The sequence below is a fragment of the Camellia sinensis genome, chromosome 13 (assembly GCF_055761805.1).
Source record: "Camellia sinensis isolate YWXY chromosome 13, ASM5576180v1, whole genome shotgun sequence".
Classification (NCBI taxonomy): Eukaryota; Viridiplantae; Streptophyta; class Magnoliopsida; order Ericales; family Theaceae; genus Camellia; species Camellia sinensis.
In genome coordinates, this window is record NC_138973.1 from 41215177 (window position 1) to 41231433 (window position 16257).

The 16257-nt window shown below is 32.3% G+C and overlaps 1 protein-coding gene across 3 annotated transcripts; it reads left to right on the top strand.

Annotated features, from left to right (window-relative positions):
• The first annotated feature begins 4481 nt into the window (after window positions 1–4481).
• On the top strand, window positions 4482–15834 carry LOC114303041 (inactive poly [ADP-ribose] polymerase RCD1). 3 transcript variants are annotated; one of them, XM_028248182.2, is made up of 8 exons: window positions 4482–4850; window positions 8917–9050; window positions 10518–11757; window positions 11947–12188; window positions 12561–12661; window positions 13520–13708; window positions 13841–13936; window positions 15525–15834. In XM_028248182.2, the coding sequence occupies exons 3-8, from the start codon at window positions 10637–10639 to the stop codon at window positions 15579–15581; spliced, it is 1806 nt and encodes a 601-aa protein (XP_028103983.2). In that variant the 5' UTR covers window positions 4482–4850; window positions 8917–9050; window positions 10518–10636; the 3' UTR covers window positions 15582–15834. The 3 variants fall into 3 exon arrangements, with proteins under 3 accessions (XP_028103983.2, XP_028103984.2, XP_082758195.1); XM_082902069.1 differs by having other exon boundaries at window positions 4679–6834; window positions 8085–9050; XM_028248183.2 differs by lacking the exon at window positions 8917–9050 and having other exon boundaries at window positions 4495–4850.
• The last annotated feature ends 423 nt before the right edge of the window (window positions 15835–16257 follow it).

A 16257-nucleotide genomic window follows, 5' to 3' on the forward strand; every position in this document is an offset into this window, starting at 1 on the left:
CATGTAATTTATGATCAAATCTGGGAAGGGATTTGAGCTGCCACAGGCTTTTACCTCTCTATAAATAGGAAGGAGGTGATCAACTATGTAGAAAGAAAAGGGAAAAAAGGAAGGGGGAAGCACGCAAGTTGCTGGTAGTAAGAACTTATAGTAGGAAGATTGTGATTGTGATTGTGATTGTGGAGTAAGACTAAGGGTCAATATTAAGGTGACTTATATTATACCTTGAGTTACTATAATATATTTTACGTATGTTTTAATTTAGCATAATTCATTTTATATAAGTTGTATTTTATTAGTTATATTAATACAAGTTATGTTTTATAAATATTTCAGTTACGTGTATTAATTTATGAACTCTATTTGTTTAAAATGAAATTCATGGATATATCTGTTTAAATTTTAAAGAATATTTGACTATAAACCTTATAAATAATTATGTTTTGTACATACCACCACGGGAGTCCCATGCCTTTGGGGGACTTAAATAACCATCGACTTCTGTTTGGTCACTTTGTGACCCTCTATTATCATGGATCTATTGACCTCTGTTTTGTGCGGAGATAAGTGCTACACCATTGTGTGAGCCACCTCTATAATCCATACGAGCCACCTATTGAATCTGTACCTCTGTTCTGACTGTCACTCCTGTGACCTATGTTCTGTTATGTTCTATTCAGTATCGTGGTTATGGTTATTTATTTACATAATCTCAATTTTACTACTTAAATGATTATTTGTTCAGACTAAGTTATCTTAAATATTTTAGTTACATAACTATCCATGATTATTTTGTGTCCCTTATACTATTGGCATAATATTTCTCACTCTGCTATGTGCTTATAGCTGTTTACCAATTTTCAGGAAACAATGCAATTTATAAATAACTTTTAGAAAGTCTTAGATGTGGGGTTGCAGAATAGACACACACAACACTTTTATGATATTTTTATATGTAAATATCGACTTTTTTGGTCAATAAATTTTATAATAAAAATAAAAGCTCCGATGATTATTTGGTACCCTCACTTTATTTGTTCAAGAATTGGTTGGAGATAATTTCAGTTACTGACCATCACGATACTTAATTCTTGGGTACGGGAGCGGGTCGTAACAAAATTTGTATGACGATTTTTTATATATGTCGCTAAAAATTAACAATTAGTGATTTTTTTCACAATTTTTATAAATTGTTGCTAAAATTTACAATTAGTGACGTTTTTCTGAGACAAATTTTTCAATCTGTCGCTGAAAGTTGAAAATTAGTGACGTATTTTTGTGATATTTTTTAGAATTATTGCTAAAACTTATAATTAGTGACATTTTTTGTGACAATATTTTCAAACTATTACTGAAAATTAATAATTAATGATTTTTTTAACAATGTTTAATGAAAAATATCAATAATTATTATAAAATTTATTAAATAATAAATCCACTTATTAAAACCTACACACAAGTACCTCTTATTTTTTTAACAAACAGTAGTTAGTCCGAGAGATAGAGAAGTAGTGCTCATAGTAGTAAGACTCGAAATACCACGTCAAGCATTGTAAGGGAGTATCTCGTCTATACCAAGTCATTTCCTTTTTTCAGTGAGCGTTTTCATTTGTTTTTTTTTTTTTCTGTATGATGTACTCTATATGCTTTTGCATTAGCATGATCTTGTTAGCTGTTATGGTCTCGAAAGTGTGATTTATTTCCAAAATATAAAAAATGCAAACTCAAAAATAGTCAAAATTATAAAAAATTATTTATATGTATTATATTCTAGATAGTTTCTCAAAATATTCAAAATATTAAATTGTTTAATAATAATAATAATAATAATAATCAACCACATTTTATATTTTTCTATCATCGCTTGTTTTCCCTTATCGAAAGTTAAAAAACAGAACCAAACACATAATTGATAACAAATATCATTCTAATTCCTCATGTTTTCATTGTGCTTTGTTAAGTATAACAAACAAATAATAAAAACACACAAGAAATAAGCTTTCTTAAGTGTTCATAAAAGAACAATAATAAAATTGAAAATAACGTTGTTTAGTGCAAAGCAAATGCAAATAACAAATTCTAAACATATTTTATCTTTCTTTTGTTATATATATTTTTTTCCCACCCACATTCTATTATGCCTTCCACCAAATATAGCAAACCAAGTTGTTCGAGTGACTTGTAAATACGTTGAATATGAATGCTGATATTTTTTTACTAAATATTTACAAGTATATACACACGCTAAGAATAAAGGATCAATGGTTATTTTAATACACCCTTATATGTTCACGTAACAAAATTATTTGATGTGAAAAACATAAAAAAAAAAACTTAGGACCATTGAAGGTGAAGATTTAACATCAACATGAAATTAGTAAATATAGAATTATTACATTTTTAAAGCTATAATCTAGGGGTACTTTTCATGGTTGAGTGCTATCATGCAATATGTATGGAAAGAATAGCAATTTTGGAGACAAAACCTATTGATGGTTGAAGCTACTTTTTTCTATTTTTCATGAAAGTGGGTGAAAGATGCTGATGGACATTATGAAAAACAAGCACAATTATTATATTCACTTGGTCCCACCATTGTTCCTCCATTGTTAATAGTTAGTGAGTTCTGTTTATAAAAATAAAAAAAATAATAATAAAAAAAGTTAGTGAGCTTTCCTAATCTTTTCAATCAATTATTTTATTTATTTATATTTTATAAAGAGCATAAAATAAACCCACATTATTTACTTTTTATTTTATTTTTCTTCTCATGAACTTTGATTCATTTTTCTTCTCATAAACTTTGTTCTAACTAATCTCTGTCTACTTGAGTAAATACAATTCTTTCGTCGTAGAGTGAACAACTTTCAATTCACTTCTTATAATTGGATCATAACTAAGAAATAACTTCTCTCTAATTAAGAAAATATATTTCAAACTATTGTCATTACAATATTTTCTTAATTTAGTGACATTTAAAAGTGCTACAAAACTATTGATTTAATGACATTTTTTAGTCTTGTGACATTTTGAACAAGTGTCATTTGTCTCACATCATAAATAAATAAATAAAAGATAAATTATAAATATATTTTTAAAATTTACTTAAAATCGAATGATTTTGAAAATCAGTTTTTGTCCATTCAAGTTTCTAATTACGTAATAAATTATTTATTTTATTAATAAATTATCTAATCAATTAATAATTTTTAATAATATTATAAATATATTTCAATTAACAATTTATATAATTTTATTAGTGTATAGAAGAGTAGTTAGGAATTTTATTTTTTTATTAATTCTGTTAAATAAAAAATTATAAAAAAATAAAATAAGAATAATTTATATTTTAAGTAATTTTAAAAAATATATTTATAAATTTTAAAATTATAAAAAATAATTCATATATATTAGCCATAAATAAATAAAGTTGACAAATCAGGACTAATATGAACATCAGCCGCAGACTTTGAAAAAACCTAAAATACCAACTCACCTCTAGACTTTCAACTACCAACCCGACGTCGTTCTCAAACCCAAACGACGTAGTTTCCCCGTCTTTTTCTCCAGCACCCCACAGAGTGGTTTTTGAGTGCTCTGCAACGCAGCCACCTAGTGCTTCAAGTTGTTGTAATTGATAAAAAAAGATTAGATCTATTATAAATTTGTACCAGATAATTAAAGAATATAAAGATTAATAAAAAAAATTAGATTTATAAATTTGTATCAGATAATTAAAGAATATAAAAATACATAACCTTTTTTTTAGATTTTTTTAGTTAAAATAGTTATTAAAAAAAATTAAATATCATATTCAAATTATAATGGGTTTGTTTGGTTTGTTTTTGGGAGAATCGTTTTTGAAAAAAATTTTGGAGAGAGAGTTTAGAAATTTTTTTGGTTTGTTTGGTTGTATATTTTGGGAGAGTTATTTTTTTGAGAGTTTGGGGTGATTTGATATTTTGGGAGAATTTGAGTAGATGTGTGAGAGAGAAAAAGTGATTGAAAATGAGAGAGGAGAGAGAAAAAGTGATTGATTGATGTGTAAGAGATAGAAAGTGATTTTGAAAATTTTTTGAGAAAAATTCAAACCAAACAATTTTTTAGAAATTTTTTTCTAAAATTCATCTCCTAAATGCAAACCAAACATACCCAATATATATATATACATTTTTTTACAAGTGCTAAAAAAATCAAAAAAAATTTATTCCAAATAAAATTTTTAACCAAATTAAAATACTTAAAATGACTAAAAATTAAAAAGAAAAATGTTTGAGGGCCCTAATTCTGTGGCTCAAATGTGGCTCAAATGGCCAAAACGACGTCGTTTTGGCCATTTTGATGTTGTTTTGTACTCAAAACGACGTCGTTTTGGCCATTTGAGCCACATTTGAGCCACAGAATTTGGGCCCTCTACCATTGCTCAATTAAAAAATCAATCCATATTTTAAACAAAATCATAATATATAATGATTAATACGAACATGTCACGCTCTAGTAACATTTAATAATATTTCCAGCCTTACAACCACCCTAGATCTCACCTCAAATACGAAGCTACCAGGTCGGCGCCCTCTTTCTTTCTCTCTCTACTTTCCTGAGCTTTCTTTTCCCCCAAGCAACAAACCGCATCAAATCAACGCATTTAATAACCAAGAAAAATAAAAGAATACAATTTAAATCGCAGCCTTGGTTCTTCTTCTTTCTTCGCCATCTAACGTCGTCGTCTCGTTCTCACCACAGCCCAACGCTCATTCCCCTCCCGAGTCCGAGACGACGACGTTGACGGCGCCAAATCGATGCGAACTGAAGGCTTTGATCATGAGGATTTTGATTCTGCTCACGAATAGGTATAGATCGTCGCTTTCGGAGATGTATTTTGACTTGTATTGTTCTGGATCAGCTCCTTTTTTTAAAAAAAAAAAAATCAATTTTTTTGCTGTTTCTCAGCTTGAATTTGACAGATCGGTGCTGATTTTGATTTATAGAGCAGTTTAGACGCTTTTGATTTTTTTTTTTTTGATATAGCATATGATTTGAATTGTTCTGATATATAGAGCAATTTGGATGCTTTTTCATATTTTATTAATTTTTATATACAGTATGTTTACTTTTACATGCATGTATATTGGTTGAAGTGCTCAAGTATTACTCGGCCTGATTTATCATGTAAAGCTCCAAATTTTAGGGTTCGTTTGGAAATTGGCGTTTATAAGGGTTTTTTTTTTTTTTCATTTTTTTTTTATAATTGTAAAAAGACGTGTGAAAGTATTGAGAATTGATTGACTTTTTGTATTTGATTTTTTTGGCTAAAATTCATAGTTCCCAAACGACCCCGCATGATCAATTTGCTTCTGAATTCATTTTCTCATTGTGAATTTTAATTTTCACTTTTTTCCAATTGGTAAAAGGGGAGTAGTTAAAATTCACAGGACTATATTACGATTCTAAAGCTGTCTCACATAGGTTAACAATCAGCCCATGTGAATATAAGCTCTTGGGCACCCTTCCTTGGGAGCTAGTTGTCAAGGGGGTTTTAACCAAGTGTTAGCCACCAAGGAATCGGATGCAATCTGTGTGAGTATGTGATACAAAACTTACCATTGAAAACCGGCTTGCAAGGAGGCTTATATGCACATGGGCAAGTTTTTTTTAACTGATGTGGATCGTAACCTACCACTACGCTCTACAGCCGATGTCAAGTTTTTATTTTTTAAATAATTGAGAAATTACGATCCTAAAGTTGTCTCACATAAGTTTTTTTAACCTAGTTTTTCTATTTTTTAATAAATTGATAAATTATTTGCAAGCGCAAGGGCAAATTTGTCTCAAAAAGGGCTTGCAGCCCAAAGCATGGACTTCACATCCCAATCACACTGTTGATGACCTTATCTTATGCTAATTTCCACAATTTTAGATGTGCATATGCATGTATGTATGGATGAATACATATGTGGCGCAAAAGATTTTAAGTCAAGCAAGTTTAAACCCTTTTGAACTACTTAAATTTGACACAGTTTCATGGCTTGGTACTACCTTTTGATCAATAAAAAGCAGATTCTGTATTAAAAAAAAGAAAAAAAAAAAAAGAGAGAAAGAATTTGCTGTATGTGACAAGTGGTTGGGTTTGAACTGGAGCAGAAAAATAAGGTGAATTAGAATGTTGGATTAGTGCAAGTAGGGTAGGGCTTTGTGCATTTAAGGGAAAAAATTCAGTAGGATGTTAAAACCGTTTTTTACTTGCCTTTGTTATGATTTACCTTCTATGTATTGGTTAAGTCTCAGTCTATAACATTTAAATCTTATTGACAGTTCACTGAAAATTTGCCCCTTTAAATAAGCATAGCACCTTTATTTCTTTCTTTCTTTCTTTCCTTCTCTCTCTCTCTCTCTCTCTTTTTTTTGTGCGTGCCCGCGCGTGCGTGTGTGCGGGTGAACTATATTGCTGACTGTTACTGACAAAAACTTCATATTTTAGAGAACTCTAGTATTGGAGTTGCTTGGGAGCTTCTGGTCAAAAATGTATGTATGGATGAATACATATGTGGTGCAAAAGATTTTAAGTCAAGCAAGTTTAAACCCTTTTGAACTACTTAAATTTGACACAGTTTCTTGGCTTGGTACTACCTTTTGATCAATAAAAAGCAGATTCTGTATTAAAAAAAAAAAAAAAAAAAGATAAAGAATTTGCTGTATGTGACAAGTGGTTGGGTTTGAACTGGAGCAGAAAAATAAGGTGAATTAGAATGTTGGATTAGTGCAAGTAGGGTAGGGCTTTGTGCATTTAAGGGAAAAAATTCAGTAGGATGTTAAAACCGTTTTTTACCTGCCTTTGTTATGATCTATGAAGCATGGACACTCCAAAAATGGTGCCGTGGCAGTGTCCGACACGCGGACACGCCGGGGACACGGGGACACGCCGGGGACACGTACGGGACACGCCAGATGGCGTGTCCCTTTAATTTAATAATTTTTTTGGAAGGAGACACGGCGGGGACACGCGTGTCCATATCTGGACACGCCAAGGGACACGGCGGGGTTCTTTTTTAAATTTTCTATATTTATTTGGGGTCAAAGTATAATATTTAACAAGTTAAAAAAAAAAAAAAAAAAAACTAACGGGCAAAGCCCTAATCGAACAACTGAGGTAAAAAATAGTAAAATCAGACCTCTCAGTCGAAGTCGAAGCCCTCCTCTCTCTCAATCGAAGTCGAAGCCCTCCTCTCTCTCAGTCGAAGCCCTCTGAAGTCGATCGAAGCTATCTCTCTCAGTCGCAGCAGTCCGAAGTCGATCGAAGCCCTCCGAAGTCGATCGTAGACCTTCGATCCAGTCGTCTGTGTCTCTGTTTTAGTCGATCCAGCGTCTTCGACCTTCGATCTGGTCGTCTTCGAAGGTAAGCCCCTCTCTTGCCTGTCTCTTTCTCTTTCGCTCTCTCTCTCTCTCTCTCTCTGCTCTGCTTCGGTTCGACTGAACTGAACTGTCTTCAATTTTTTTTTTTTTTTCTTTTTTTTTTTTATACGTTCGACCAGACTTTTTTATTTTTATTTTTGTTTTTATTTTTATTTGTTTATACATTTACATATATAAGACCTTTTTTTCGTTTAATTATATGTAAAAAAAATTGTATTTAAAATTGTGAGATTTTTATGAGTATATATTAAAAACTGTAAAAAAAAAATTTATACAGTATGTAAACTCTTTTTTTTTTTATTTTTTATATATAAAATTGTATTTAAAAAATAATAATTATAGGTTTATATATATACATATATACAGTATGTAAACTCTTTTTTTTTTTATTTTTTATTTTTTATTTTTTATTTTTTATTTTTTATCCTTCTAATGTTAATGTTAATTTATAGGAAAAATGTCTAGTTCAAATTCTGTTATATTTATTGGTTACTCTCTTATATTTATTGAATTAATGGTTACTATGTTAGTTTTTGTTAATTTACATAACACATACAAATATATATATTAAAAAAAAAAAAAAATTCGCCGTGTCCCCCGCCGTGTCCGTGTCCCCTTTTTTTGAAAATTCCCGTGTCCGTGTCCGTGTCCGTGTCCGTGTCCGTGCTTCATAGGTTATGATTTACCTTCTATGTATTGGTTAAGTCTCAGTCTATAACATTTAAATCTGAGTCTATAACATTTAAATCTGATTGACAGTTCACTGAAAATTTGCCCCTTTAAATAAGCGTAGCACCTTTATTTCTTTCTTTCTTTCTTTCCTTCTCTATCTCTCTCTCTTATTTTTTTGTGTGTGCCTGCGCGTGCGTGTGTGCGGGTGAACTATGTTGCTGACTGTTACTGACAAAAACTTCATATTTTAGAGGACTCTAGTATTGGAGTTGCTTGGGAGCTTCTGGTAAAAAATGTATGTATGGATGAATACATATGTGGTGCAAAAGATTTTCAGTCAAGCAAGTTTAAACCCTTTTGAACTACTTAAATTTGACACAGTTTCTTGGCTTGGTACTACCTTTTGATCAATAAAAAGCAGATTCTGTATTAAAAAAAAAAAAAAAAAAAAGATGAAGAATTTGCTGTATGTGACAAGTGGTTGGGTTTGAACTGAAGCAGAAAAATAAGGTGAATTAGAATGTTGGATTAGTGCAAGTAGGGTAGGGCTTTGTGCATTTAAGGGAAAAAATTCAGTAGGATGTTAAAACCGTTTTTTACCTGCCTTCGTTATGATTTACCTTCTATGTATTGGTTAAGTCTCAGTCTATAACATTTAAATCTGCTTGACAGTTCACTGAAAATTTGCCCCTTTAAATAAGCATAGCACCTTTATTTCTTTCTTTCTTTCCTTCTCTCTCCCTCTCTCTCTCTTTTTTTTGTGTGTGCCCGTGCGTGCGTGTGTGCGGGTGAACTATATTGCTGACTGTTACTGACAAAAACTTCATATTTTAGAGGACTCTAGTATTGGAGTTGCTTGGGAGCTTCTGGTCAAAAAAAAAAGAAAAAGAAAAAAACTTGTCGACTTCGTGCAGATGGCTGGAAAAAGAGATACTTGTACAGAAATGGATTTTATTTTGCAGATTTTGGTATATTCTTGAACTTGCAATGACGTGCTAAATGCCATTATTAATGTTCTTTTCACATGGATAACGTTAAAAGTTGATCATGTTCGTATGGTGTTTTCTTGTAGTGTGAATATTACTAGTTATACAATCAATGTTTTGGATTCGTGTTCTGTTAAAGTTTCAAAAGTGGTCACTGTTTTTTAATAAAGCCTTCCAATGAATTGCTAAAACATATGATTTTCTATTTTCTCATTGATTAATGCAAAGCATTGATGAATTGCTTTTTGTTTCTGGTTGGCAAATTCTGAGTGCAAATTTTAAGCAAAATAAACCTGAGGCTATTATTTTGGGTAAAATTTATCTAAAATCTTTATCATTTTTAAGCCGCCCTTTTATAGGAGTTGTTTAATATTTTTATGAAAGTATTCATCAGGGCGCATGTTCTTCAATATACGGCTCTGATGTCATTTGCTCTATTTATGTTAAAAAATAAGTCTGGCCTTTGGATTTATATTTCGTGATGTTGTTTCGTAAATTGAGTTCTGTACTCGCATGTTATTTTTTTGTTGTATATGTAGTTTTTGTGTTTTTTTTAATCTTCATTTCATGCCTTTCTTGAGGAGATTTTTGACTTTTGTTATCATTGTTTCTGATCTTTTCTGCCACGTTCTTTTGTTTTTTAAATTTTAAATTTAATTTTCTTTTCTTTTCTTACCTTTGGTCCCTTAAATGTCAGCAAGTCATCATTATGTATTTATCATTTTTTATGTGATATGTTCTTGTTTGCTTACCCCTCATTGACATAATTTTGATTGTGCTTTAAAATACGCTAGAGGGTTGATCAGCAACTATGACATAATTGTCCCACTCCGTAATATATATAGCTTCCTTAACCGTCCATTGTATTTAACTTTATCTATTACTATTCCACTATAATTTCTATTCTTTGTTTCTCTATTTGATTGGTTTTGGTTTATGCTCTTCCTCATCCATGACTTCCCCTAAGTTAAAGCTGAAACGGGACAATTTTAATCAATTTATCAATGGAAATGAAAGGATGGTGCCCATGGTATTGATCCATCATTAATCACTAATTCAGCAGGAATGGTATCAGTGATACAGTTCAATTCATTTTTGGGTAGTAGCATTAACTAACAGCCTTTATTTGGGTGGTCAAAACTGTACAGAATTAAGACAGATTACATTAATTACAATGGTGTACATAAATTACATTGACTATCTCTGACCAAAGAAGAAAGTAAAAATCAGTTTCCATCAGCATTTGTTTTGTTCTTTTTTTTAATATATTTTTATTGGGTTGGAATTGTTACTTCCTATGATTTACGACTGTTGGTTACCTACCTTGGATGCATGTTTGTCTGAATATTTTCTTTACAATATATATATATATTTTTAATGTTAGTTTTCGTCAAATATGCATGACAGACACATGAAATTTACATGTTAACTGATTTGATTTTGTTCCAGGGTTCGCAATTTCTCCTCTATGGCAATTTCGTTGGGGGAGTTTTGGTAGAAGACTTAGAGAGAATACCAGTTAATCTTTTGTGTTTAAGTTTGTGAATAAGGATTGTTATTGTAGATAAATGGAATCAAAGTGGGTTAAAGTATTGGATAATGGCCATAGAATCATTGTTGACGCAAAGAGAAAACAGGCAGCCCAATGTGCAGCAATTGAAGCAAGCCACAAGGTTTTGTCAGTTCAGCCCAACCATAATTCATTATTTACAAAGCTTGGCAAGCGGAAAAGACTGGTTGGATGCAAAACGAAATGTGGGGTGCACTTGAGAAAATCGTTACATAAGAACTATTCCAATTTCATGAAAAGTGGACTGCCACAGCGGTTACTGTTTTATCAGAATGGTGACTGGAATGATTTTCCTTGTGATATTGTTGAGTTGGTTAGCAAAGATTTTCAAATGAAAAATGCGGCAATTGAAGTGCAGTTCAAGGGCTGCCATTTAATGTTTGATGTCTTGTACATGATTCAAGTAGATTTGAAGACAGGTTCCCAGAAGCCTATAGCTTGGATTGATGAATCAGGTAGCTGCTTTTTTCCTCAATTATACTCTACTGATCGTGGAATTCATGAATGCAATCAATCTGAGTTAGAAAAAGATGAATTTGGGTATGCGGAGCCAAATGGGGCCCCTGAAATCAAGTTGCATCTTCAAATAGAAGTAAACGGAGTTAATGGCTACAATTTCGAGGAATGTGTGGAAGAGTCAAATATTTGTGCTAAGCGAATTAAAATTGAACAAAAATCTAACAGAAATAATGATGAGCTAGGCATTGATGACAATTATAATGAAAAATCTGTTTCAAAAATGGACAAGGTTGTTGAGGAAGTTCAACAGAGTGGCAAAAATTTATCCTCTAAGTTTGAATATGTTTGTGAAACTGTAGATTTAGATATTGTGAAAAACATGTTCGTTGTGGGCATGAACCCGTCCTTGAATGCGAACATACTTGAAATTAACAGATGCTCTGGTAATGTGATGCAAATTCGCTGGGAAATTTTTCAGAAGCAGATTGAGATAACTCAAAGGTATCGTGGGGATCCAAATGTTCGGTATGCTTGGCTCGCTTCTACAAAAGATGCACTGCCTAGTATCATGACCTATGGGCTTGCACATTGTGGACTCAAAACTAAGGCCACATATGGTTTTGGAGTTCACCTTGCAGCTGTGAAGTGTGCCCTCACCAGGTCTGCATATTCTCTTTATTTTCTTGTTTTTTAATTGTTCTTTGGATTAGTATAAGCAACAACACAATATTTTGCACATTGTGGACCAAAATCAAGAAATATACCTTTTTCCCCCTCTTTTGTTATTGATTGTGTTTTGGGAGGAGGATTTAGCTCTTTTTTTTGTTCTTTGTTTTTGTTTTTTTACAGTGCAAGTAATTGTGATGTTGATGAAAATGGAATACAACACATGGTGTTTTGCCGTGTCATACTGGGAAATATGGAACTTGTTCATCCTGGATCTAGACAATTTCATCCCAGTAGTGAAAATTTTGATAGTGGAGTTGATGATCTGCAAAATCCGAGTCATTATATTGTTTGGAACATGAATATGAGCACACACATCTATCCAGAATATGTTGTCAGTTTCAAGGCGTCCCACAGTGTTGAAGGTGCTACTTAATACCTTATTTTTAAATTTTTTAATTTTTTTTATTATATATTTTATATATTTATTGGTTAATGCATAATTGATTATCAAGCTTAAAAGAAATTATGACACACCACCTTTGTATGTGTGACCACTGGCTTGATCAATACCATTTAATTGGTTTTGTTGCATTTGGATGGAAAAATCTAGCCTGACACTTTTGACCTTTAGGTCATGTACTATTTAGATTTGTGAGTTAGTGGCACTCATATTCGGGTAAGGTGTATGAAATCTGAATACTATTAATTTCTTGTTGTTTAGTTTAGAATTCTTTTTATTATATTTGAGACATCTTTAAGTATTAGAGTGTGAGACGTTCTCAATTTTCCTACAGAAGCTCTGGTCGGGAGAGGAAGTCAATTTGATGTACCTGGTGTTACTACTAGTCAGGACCATCATGGTCAATTGCAGCTAGATTCATCTTCAGTTGAAACGGTAAGCATTCACATACTATAAGAATTCCATTGATTGCGAGTCTTTCTTTGCTAATTTTGTCCAGCGAGCAGCGAATTTTTGATGGGGACGGTACAAATCTGGGCCCCTTCTGCTAAGTATGTTAATATAAGGAGCAACTGGGAGTGCACTGTTGTTGTTGGCACATGCTGATAGCACCAAGACACCGTAACCCAGAATTTCTTCTATTACTGGAATTGTCCAGGAGTTGAGCTAAAGCTTGAGATTTTAATCATTTTGCAAGCAGGCCTGGTCCCGCAAACTATTTTATGAGGTTTGGTTGGCTTTACTGGAGTTTATATTCTGGTGTAACTGTGAATTGTCTTGTACTGTGATGAAATTGTGTCTACTTGCAAAAAGGCAGAATAACTATTATGAGACACTTTGTGGATATATTGGAATTTGAACATAGGTTGCTCAACAGTCACTTCACCATAAAGTTTATGAGAGCCCAAAATGTTGGGTGGGGATTGGATCTCACTTTTCAGACCATGCAGTGAGTTGACCTAATAAATTTAATTAGGTTACATGACAAGACTTTCCTATAACACTTTTGTATTAATGGGTGATACTTAAATGCCTGTTGATATTAAATTGTTTTTATTTATTGTTTCAACATTATTGGGAATGGCAAATATTCTATTGACGACGAAGGGACCAATTTTCATTTGTACTTACGAATAGTTGGCGCTGGTGAATGTCTTTGATCTCAATCTCTTCATTATGATTTGGGCATTATTTTTGAAAATGATTCGCAAGTTGGTATGGTAAATGATGGTAACCTTTGTTTGTAGTTTATGGCTTTTCCATTTTTGATAGTTATCATTTCTTATTTTTTAGGAGAGAAATTGCCATCTGCGTCGAGATATTGGGGACAAATCTCAGGGAAATACCCCCAGCATCGGTTCAAGCACCTCCAAGACTCCTAAATCTCCTTGGATGCCTTTTGCTATTTTGTTTGATGCCATCTCCAATAAAATAGATCCTAAAGATATGAAATTGTTGAATATTCATTATGACCTATTCAGGGTACGTTATACCATCTATTATTTCCTTTTTTTTATAAATAAATTTTGATGTATATTCTTTTAATAATAATTTTATCTTTTTTGTTTTTTTTGTCCCTTTTCTTTTCGCCCCACTTGTTGGAAATGTTATTAGAGCAAGAAAATCAATCGGGATGATTTTATTAAAAAGTTGAGATTGATAGTTGGGGATCAATTGTTGAGGTCTACGATAACTGGTCTTCATTGTAAGGTATGATTCATTCTGTTGTCTCATGGGACCATAGCTGCTTGTCTGGGGGCTATATTTAAGTTATAATTTTCAGGTTTGCTAATTATGGGTTTCATGCCAATCTAGCAGTTGGCATTGGAGATGATAATAATGGGAGGTTAAAAGATTTTGTTGGGTGCTTATTCCTTCTAGTTAAATACTGTAGTTTGCTTAAAATAAATAAAGGGTACCATTTAAGTCTTTACATTCTTAATTATTGATGCTGTACAACATTTGGAACTTTGTTATGTATGTAATGCTATTGTTTTTACATACACACATGTATACTCGTTTGCATGTATATATCTGTGTGTGTTGAGAGGCTGGGGATTCTGGTGAGGAGAGAGTTGCCATTATTTAAGAAGACGCTCACATTTGCTAGTAAAGAAGCATTTCTAACGTCTTACGTGAATGGGGAAATAAAAATTCCATATATTTCTTAGATCTTTTTTAATTTGAAGTACATTTTAAAATAATTTATAACATCTTATTCAAGATTAGTGAAATGCTAACAAGTACCCTGTGGGTATTGTTTAACAATGGAATTGATATAAGAAGTGTCTTGAAAATAGATGAAATAGTTAGTAAATTCAGTGAAAAGTGTCTTGTGTTTTTAATTTTTTGTCTTTTTTTTTTGGTGCCTAGAGGGCACTTGTTAGCAAGACCAGTATTACACAATGTATATAAGTATTTGAGATGTGTCCCAATAGCAATACCCAACTTTCGGACACCCATTATCTTAATATTTAGGTTTGGAAATATCTGCCCTTTTTCTTTCAATCCATCTTCCTGGAAGTATGTAATCCAGAACCCCCAAATGGATTTATCCCTTTTTGGAATATGACACTTGGACACACACCTGCATTCGATGTTTGCACCTGAGTCCATGTAACATAGTCCAAGTCAACAGCTCCTGCTATGGCAGATAGTGGGATGCATCAGCAGACATAATGAAGATTATGCACTGGTAATTGATTTGGGTGCAATTCAAGTCAACAAATATGGGCAGCTTTGATCAATGCACCCTTAGAAGTTCATTTTTTCCAGTTTCGTACGGTACACAATTTTGCTATGCAATCTCCCCAATATTTTGGGCTCAAGAATGAGTCTACAAAAAGCTGTTAAAAGCAATATGCTTCTTGTGTCACTGGAAAACATGCCTTAATTGCCTGGGCAACGCGGACAATTTATTATATAATTGAATGCAGTAAGGTCAGTGGTGGGTGGGAAGAATTGCTTGACATAGCTAGTTGACAAAATACAAGTTGAGGATAGAAAAAATCTCACTGCTTTTTTATTTTTATATTTTTGGGAATGATCTCCCAAGAGTCGAAGAAGTTTTTGTCTTTTCTGTTACTTTAGTTGTTCTTTTTGTTACTGTTGGATTTGCTTTATAAAAGATGGTCCATTTCTGTTTGTTAAGATTATTTGTGATCTGTTGAGTCAAGTTTGCATTCGTATATTTTATGGAGCAGGACAAGGACTGGAGTCTTCTTGTTGGGTGATAACATGCATTTGTGACAAAATCTTGAATTTGAAATTGATTGTTCCTAGTTGGTTATGTTTGCAGTTACCATCCAATTTTATATGCCCGCCAAAGGTGCCGAAGGAGGAGCAAGAATGTTGAGGCAGAAGTGGTACACTGTTTCTCTTATATGGTTACATAAAAATTATCAAAGTTGTTTTAGCTGCTGCTCGTGGGAATTTGTCGTCATTGAGTTGTGAACAATGTAGTCATTGAGTTGTGAACAATGTAGTTTAGGTATATGAAATTTGCTTTTAATTTCATTTTTTTGGGTCTGTCTTATTATGTCACTATTCAACTTGTTGAACTTAGTACATTTTTCAATGAAAGCATGCTGTTTAATGGCTGGTCTCAATTGTGAATTATTATTTTCTAAAGCAAACTAGGTAATTGTGAGAATCTTTATTAAGTGGGATTTATTTCCTAGTGTTTGAAGAAATTGTCAGCTGCGCTACCTCTTCTAAACCAATCCTAAATGATGAGGGATGTAATTACTTCGGTATAATCGGTATTTAGGTAAAAAAAAATTACCGAATTGATAATGTTGATTTTATTATTTTGAACATCGATACATACTTTTTTTTTCCATTAAAATGTACCAAATCGAACCGGTTGAAACGGTTCGATTCGGTGCGGTTTAATCGATTTAGGACATTTTAAACTTGAGTCATATAATCACTTATTTATATAAACATATTAAATTAGTTATTTGCCTACCATTTCAAACATATCCAATCCATCAATTTAACAAATACTTTTCAATTTTTAAATTAACAAA